The 7472-nt window shown below is 40.3% G+C and overlaps 1 protein-coding gene across 1 annotated transcript; it reads left to right on the top strand.

The window, feature by feature from the left end:
* The first annotated feature begins 690 nt into the window (after positions 1 to 690).
* On the top strand, positions 691 to 6926 carry dpm1 (dolichyl-phosphate mannosyltransferase subunit 1, catalytic). Its single transcript, XM_010875516.3, has 9 exons — positions 691 to 861; positions 1154 to 1253; positions 1336 to 1369; positions 2878 to 2954; positions 3153 to 3178; positions 3319 to 3414; positions 3582 to 3650; positions 6087 to 6201; positions 6470 to 6926. The coding sequence occupies exons 1-9, from the start codon at positions 731 to 733 to the stop codon at positions 6572 to 6574; spliced, it is 753 nt and encodes a 250-aa protein (XP_010873818.1). The 5' UTR covers positions 691 to 730; the 3' UTR covers positions 6575 to 6926.
* Positions 6927 to 7472: the final 546 nt, after the last annotated feature.

Genomic DNA, 7472 nt, shown 5'->3' with positions numbered 1-7472 from the left:
ATAGAGGCTCTTTGGGATTTGTGATGTGTATTATCACTGTAAGTGCTGTATATGTGTCATACCTAATTACAGCTCTTAGCTGTGGTCTATTGGCCATATACCACACATTGCTTACATATACTACAGCTTTTTACCATTCAGCGTTCAGGATTTAAACCAACAGGTTTATAAGAGACTGTATACAAGCATGACAAAAAAAAACTTTCTACTTTTCTATTTGCACTACTTTTCTAATGGCAAGGGTATACATTGCTCATTTACCATGGAGAATGGCTCTCTTGGCACTGTGATGTGCCCTGAGCCATGGTTTAAGTACAGCCCTTAGGCATGGTATATTGGCCATATACCTACCACACACGCCTTGTTTAGACCCCTAGTCGAAAATATGTTATGTAGCCTACACTCTCCATGGGGCCCCTATGTAAGAGGATGGATTTCAAGGGATATTTAATGTGAAAGCCTGTGAGTTGATTTCTGTGATATTAAGTACATAATACTGGATTTGCTAAAGAGTGTAGGGGAGGAACTTCCAAAGACCGCAATGTTCTTGTCAAAACGAGTGAGCTGGGGATCTAGTTCCTGCCATATCTACGTCTGGTTATGTTATGCAAGAGCTCCAACAAGCGGTAGCTATAACAATACGACGTAGGAACCTTTATTCTGGATTATGTGTTTCGGGGTGGCTATTTTACACAGCACCCACATCCGGATAAACAACATTCCAACCAACATGGCAAGCCGAAAATGTTCACAGCAAAGCCGTGGAGACGGAGATAAGTACTCGGTGTTGTTGCCCACTTACAACGAAAGAGAGAATCTACCGCTTATCGTGTGGCTATTGGTGAAATACTTTGGTGAAAGGTAAGTAGTTTCAATGTCTATGCAGTAAATATAGCTGATCTAGAGTAATAGTGTGTCATTATCAGTGATGAGCTGTCACAAACTATCTGGTTTGTCAAGGGATTGACAATGGCATACATTTGTTTTGCAATCTATTGCTGCAATTTTCATGCATGAGCTGATTGATTAATGACATCTTATGACTTAACCAATACTTTTTTGCGTAATGAATAGTTTACTCAGCTTACATCTGTATCATTTAGCTTTTAATTTGTTTTGGGATGAGTTGAAACATCTGTTTCCGTATTTACAGTGGATACAACTACGAAATTATTGTCATTGATGACGGAAGTCCAGATGGAACCCTTGAAGTAGCAAAACAACTGCAGAAGATATATGGCGAGGACAAGATAGTAAGTGATATTAATAGCATTTTTTCATTCATTGTTGGTTTAATGAGACAGTCATTCTCTTTTCTGCCTTGTTGTTTTCTAGCTCCTGCGGCCAAGAGAAAAGAAACTAGGGTTAGGTAAGGGTCACTGAAGTAAAGTCAGTGCTAATCTGTATTTACAGTCCTCAAAAAATTAAGGGAACACCTAAATCATGCATCGGGTCTTGAGGAATGACACATATTAAAGATCAAATTTTTTACTGTACATTGTGTAATTCGTTGAGAACAAAATTATGTAACAACGGTCGATGGAAACTAAAATCCCCAACCAATTGAGGGCTGGATTCAAACTCACTCCAAAAATCACAGTAAACAATTGAAATCACAGGCTGTTCCAACTTGCGTGAATTTCATCACAGCAACTCATAATGTGACTCAGTAGTGTGTATGGCTCCCACATGCCTGTATGCAAGTCTGTGGCGCTACCTGGCAGCGTCAGATGGATCGATACATAATGTTTCAGGTCTGGGAAACGTGAGGGCCAGTCAGTGGCATCAATGCCTTCATCATCAAGGAACTGCCTACACACACATTGTCCTGCACCAAGATGAACCCAGGGCCCACTGCCCAAGAGTAAGGTCTGACAAGGGGTCTGTGGATTTCATCCTGGTACCTAACAGCAGTCAGCGTATCGTTGGCTAGCATGTGGAGGTCCTGTGTGACCCTCCATGGATATGCCTCCCCAGACCATCACTGACCCACCGCCAAACCAGTCATGCTGGATGATGGTGCAGGAAGCATATCACAGCGTCTCCAGAATCTTTCATGTCTGTCACATGTGCTCAGTGTGATCCTACTCTCATCTGTAAAGAGAACAGGGTTCCGGACCTGCCAATTCTGGTGTTCCCTAACGAATGCCAATCGAGCTGCATGGTGTGCACAGGTCCCACTAGAGGATGTCGGGCCCTCATGCCACCCTCATGAAGTCTGTTTCTGACAGCTTGGCCAGAAACATGCACAACCACTAACCTGCTGGAAGTAATTTTTTAAGTGCTCTGGCAGTGTTCCTCCTTGCAAAGGAGCAGATGCCGGTCTTCCTGCTTGGTAGATGCCCTTCTACGGAACTGTACAACTCTCCTCTTGTAACAGCCCATCTCCTGGTATCTCCTCTATGCTCTTGACACTGCACTGGGAGACACAGCAAACCTTCTTGCGACGGCACGTATGGATGCGCCACCCTGGAGGAGCTGGACTATCTGTGCAACCTGAATGGGCTGCAGGTACTGCCTCATGCTACCAGTAGTGACATGGACACTAGCAATATGCAAAACTAGAGAAGAATCAGTCAGGAAGGATAAGGAAAAAGCAGTTGTCTTTGGACACCACCTGCAAAATCATTCCCTTTTTGGGGGTTGTCTTGCTGTTGCCTCTTCAGTGCACCTGTTGTCACCTTCATTTGCACCAAAACAGGTGCCACTGATTCACAGTCACTTATGTTTCCTAACTGGATACATTGAAATCCCTGAAGTTTAATTGACTTGGTTTTATACTGTGATGATTAGGTGTTCCCTTCATTTTGTTGAGCAGTGTAGTATGTCAATGCATACACATGGATCATTGACCATGTCCTATGACTCTTCATACAGGCACTGCCTACATTCATGGCATCAAACATGCCACTGGGAACTTTGTCTTCATAATGGACGCAGACCTCTCACACCATGTAAGTGGATGTCATACTGGAGGGCAATATAGTGTCAGAGAAGCAGAATGGTATATTGCCTCCAGATCGGTTGGTTTCATATAAAGACATTCTGCTTGCAGTGTTAAAAACCTTACTTGTTTTAATAATTGTCATTACCAGGAAAGTTTTTTTTATATACATTTCTTTTAAAAATTTATATTTTGTCTTTGCCTGCAGCCTAAATTTATTCCAGAATTCATAGAGTAAGTAATACATTTTCCTTCATCCCAAAAATGTAGAATGTAAAAGTTGTGACATAGAATAGAAAATGTGGCATGTCTGCTTACCTGCTTTATCTTTACCATCTGTTGCCAAGTAGCTGATGAGCATATTTGTCTCCAAGGAAACAGAGAGAAGGCAGGTATGACCTGGTGTCAGGCACTCGATATATTGGAGATGGGGGAGTTTATGGCTGGGATCTGCGCAGGAAACTCATCAGGTGATTAATCTCCTTTAGGCTACATCTTGATTGTTGGCTGGGATTGATCCTGCTTGAGCTTTTTCTAACTCACAAGGAAACCCTAAATACTGAAGAGGTTATTATGACCTGTTGTAAAATTCCTCATCCATCTCTCTGAGTATATCTATCCCTTCTCTCTCTTGCAGTCGAGGAGCTAACTATGTCACACAGGTGCTGCTGAGACCTGGGGCATCCGACCTGACTGGCAGCTTCAGGTAAATGACCAAATGTATATACAGTGGGGAGAACAAGTATTTGATACACTGCCAATATTGCAGGTTTTCCCACTTACAAAGCATGTAGAAGTCTGTAATTTTTATCATAGGTACTCTTCAACTGCGAGTGACGGAATCTAAAACAAAAATCCAGAAAATCACATTGTATGATTAAGTAATTCATTTCCATTTTGTTGCATGACATATGTATTTGATACATCGGAAAGCAGAACTTAATATTTGTTACAGAAACCTTTGAAATTACTAGGTTTCCTGTAGTTCTTGACCAGGTTTGCACACACTGCAGCAGGGATTTTGGCCCACTCCTCCATACAGACCTTCTCCATATCCTTCAGGTTTCGGGGCTGTCGCTGGGCAAGACTTTCAGCTCCTTCCAAAATTTTCTTTTGGGTTCAGGTCGTCCTGTCCCCTTTGCAGAAAAGCATCCCCAAAGAATGATGTTTCCACCTCCATGCTTCACAGTTGGGATGGTGTTCTTGGGGTTGTACTCATCCTTCTTCTTCCTCCAAACACGGCGAGTGGAGTTTAGACCAAAAAGCTCTATTTGTGTCTCATCAGACCACATGACCTTCTCCCATTCCTCCTCTGGATCATCCAGATGGTCATTGGCAAACTTCAGATGGGCCTGGACATGCACTGGCTTGATCAGGGGGACCTTGCACAGCTCTCTGGTCCTGGCCATTGTGGACAGATTGGAGTCTGTTTGATTGAGTTTGTTGACATGTCTTTTATACAGGTAACGAGTTCAAACAGGTGCAGTTAATACAGGTAATGAGTGGAGAACAGGAGGGCTTCTTAAAGAAAAACTAACAGGTCTGTGAGAGCCGGGATTCTTGCTGGTTGGTAGGTGATCAAATACTTATGTCATGCAATAAAATGCAAATTAATTATTTAAAAATCATAGTGTGATTTTCTGAATTTTTGTTTTAGATTCCGTCTCTCACAGTTGAAATGTACCTATGAAAATAAATTACAGACCTGTACATGCTTTGTAAGTACGAAAACCACCAAAATCGGCAGTGTATCAAATACTTGTTCTCCCCACTGTAAGTATAAAGAACAGTGCATCAACTTTTGTCCATTGAAGACCTTGTACATTTATGTATGCCAATGAAATGTTTTATGAATGGACTCTCCTCAATAAGTGAAAATGGGTGTGTGGAAAATGATTCTCAATCCTTGTAAACAGTAGTGATGTTTCTGTGCAATATTGATGTATATTAGTACAAATGTATCCATCGGAGTGACATAATATCCATCGGATTGTTTAAACCTCTGTGTTGAGAAATTGTCAAAGATCCTTGAATATGAAGATATGCAAAACAAGACATGGGTCAGAGCCCCAGATAAGGGGTGCCACAGAGCAAGACATCTCACTGGCTCCTTTTTTCTGGTTAGATCAGGGTGGGTGGGGCAAGAGGAAGGGGACTGTCTGATTTTTGCCCGCACCCCAACAAGAAAGAATTTGCCAGTGAGATATTTTGCTTTGGGTCAGCCCATCTGTGGGGTACGAGTGGCCCCAACTGGAGTTGCTTCATTTGGCTCAAAACATAATGGGAGCAGGTCTTTGAGTGGGATGTCTAAGTTCCTGGACTGTTTCTGAAATCATGTTTTTACATTCAGTTCCTTGTTTTGTAGACTTGGAGTTTATCCTCCAATCACAGAGTAGATTCAAGTAATATGAGCAATCACGTGCTCACTAGCACATCACCTGTATCAGTTTTTTCAACCAATTTCAGTACTCACAGCGTTTTACGTAGTGAGGGAAATATACACCACCTTTTACTCCGCCAATGTGTAGCACCCAATCGGTGGATACACGGCTAGCAATTTGTGCCAAACTGTTTACTACACATCAGCTTTGAGGGGGAGGGGATATATATACAGTACCAGTCAAGTTTTGGTGTGTTCAAACTTTTGACTGGTACTGTGTTTCACTCCAAAGATTAGATCATATCATGATTTGATTGTAAGACCAAACTGATAAACAACAACAAACCTTTTCACAGCCTTTTTTACCTAATGTGCCAATGGTTGTACAACATTATTGCCTGTTAGTCTTTTGAAATTCCCAAAACCTTTCTGATGTATTTCAGGCATTTCAAAAACATAGTTCCTTCTGATTAATGTACAAGCAACAATTTTGGCAGACTGATTTGTAATAGACTGATACTAAAAAGTAAGCGTTTGTCAGATAACTGTTTTACATGGTGGGTGTGTCTATTTTGCATTTTATATTACAATTAGGTTGTTGGGTGAAAATGTTTGGGAACTATTGGTCTGTAACCAAACATGAAGTTACCGACAATATTAGTGGGAATCTTGTTGCTATGATGAACATTTTCGGTTTCGTAGGCAAGGTTTCCATCGAATAGCAACATTTTGTTAACGTTCTGTGTTTTGTGTGGTAATCAGGCTGTATAAGAAGGAGGTGCTGGAGAGTCTGGTGGAGCGGTGTGTGTCAAAAGGCTACGTCTTTCAGATGGAAATGATTGTTCGTGCTAGACAGTTGAACTACACCATTGGCGAGGTGAGGCCTTTCAGTCCTTTGTGTGTTTCATGCTTTCTGTATTTTTGCCTTGTTCATTTACGTACAATATTTTGGTTACCATTTTATGTTATGCTGTTTTTTTTTACTCAGTGATTGAAGGAAAACTTGTCAGTGCTAACCTGGGAATACGTTGGATATCTGTTGTATTTGTTTTCATTGAATTTATTCCGTTTTGATCACTCTGTTCATCATGACATTAAGTAGTATGTGACTATGTTAAACTATATATTTTCCCTTCTCCAAATAGGTCCCAATTTCATTTGTGGATCGTGTTTATGGGGAGTCTAAACTAGGAGGAAATGAAATAGTGTCGTTCCTGAAAGGACTGCTTACTCTCTTCGCAACAACATGATTGAAGATGCTCTAACTTTGGACAGAGTATTGCTTATGTAATGTGTTTAGTCTTTCAGTCATGGACTTTAGTGTGGTAATTAGGCTATATATGAGTGAGTGAAAGGGAAATGGACATTCTGTAGGAATTGTTGATTATTGAAAAATCCAAATACAAGCAGTAATGAATTGGAAGAATATATCTTCATTCCCTCTGATTCAGATGTATCTCTTCAGACGTTGAAGCAGGAGTCCATGTAAAACAGTCCCAAATGTATTCCTATGTATTATTGTAGTTTCATCAATTGCTCTGTTTACCTACTTTTTGTAGGATTTATAATAAATAATTGAAAAATAAACAGTTTGTCAATATATTTATTTTTATTGGTTGTGGATTTTTTATGTACTGTGACTTAGTGAACATTGGTGTCCAGCTTTTTTATCCTATTTTGAAATCTATGTAAGTTTTAAAGTATGCATGGGAAACATTGTTACTCATTGTTAAATGGAAAGTTTACCAAAATGGCAAAATTGGTATCCCATTCACTCATCATGTTCAAATGACCTAAGCTTAACAAAAACTTTAGATACGTTTGGATGGTTCGGACATGCAAAAGAAAAGCTATGGAAGCTAATGTTGACACTGTGACTTCAATGAAATTTTTGCCAGAAATACTAAAGCATATATTTATATGTATGAAAGCAGAGAAATTAAGAATGTATTGTTGTCATGCTCTACTCTCTTGCTGTATCTGCTTGTATGTATGGTTTGTATATTCAATGTTCTGACTCATTGTACATGATTCGCTGTATTTAAACAACATTCAAACTTAACCTACAAAGGACCTTCCCTCTCAATCAACTGGAAAGGCCTACATTCTTACTGTGAATGAAACATCTGGTCTACTACTTGGTGTGAA

Source organism: Esox lucius, chromosome 12 (assembly GCF_011004845.1).
Source record: "Esox lucius isolate fEsoLuc1 chromosome 12, fEsoLuc1.pri, whole genome shotgun sequence".
NCBI classification, from domain to species: Eukaryota; Metazoa; Chordata; class Actinopteri; order Esociformes; family Esocidae; genus Esox; species Esox lucius.
Note: the sequence above shows the minus strand (reverse complement) of the source record. Positions and strands in the feature narration are given on the sequence as shown.

Excerpts from the sequence above, each read along its gene's own strand:
- dpm1 (XM_010875516.3), top strand. The coding sequence starts at position 731 with ATGGCAAGCCGAAAATGTTCACAGCAAAGCCGTGGAGACGGAGATAAG. Across the intron at positions 3,179-3,318 it reads TTTATTCCAGAATTCATAGA|GAAACAGAGAGAAGGCAGGT; the intron begins GTAAGTAATACA and ends TTTGTCTCCAAG. Across the intron at positions 3,415-3,581 it reads CTGCGCAGGAAACTCATCAG|TCGAGGAGCTAACTATGTCA; the intron begins GTGATTAATCTC and ends TCTCTCTTGCAG.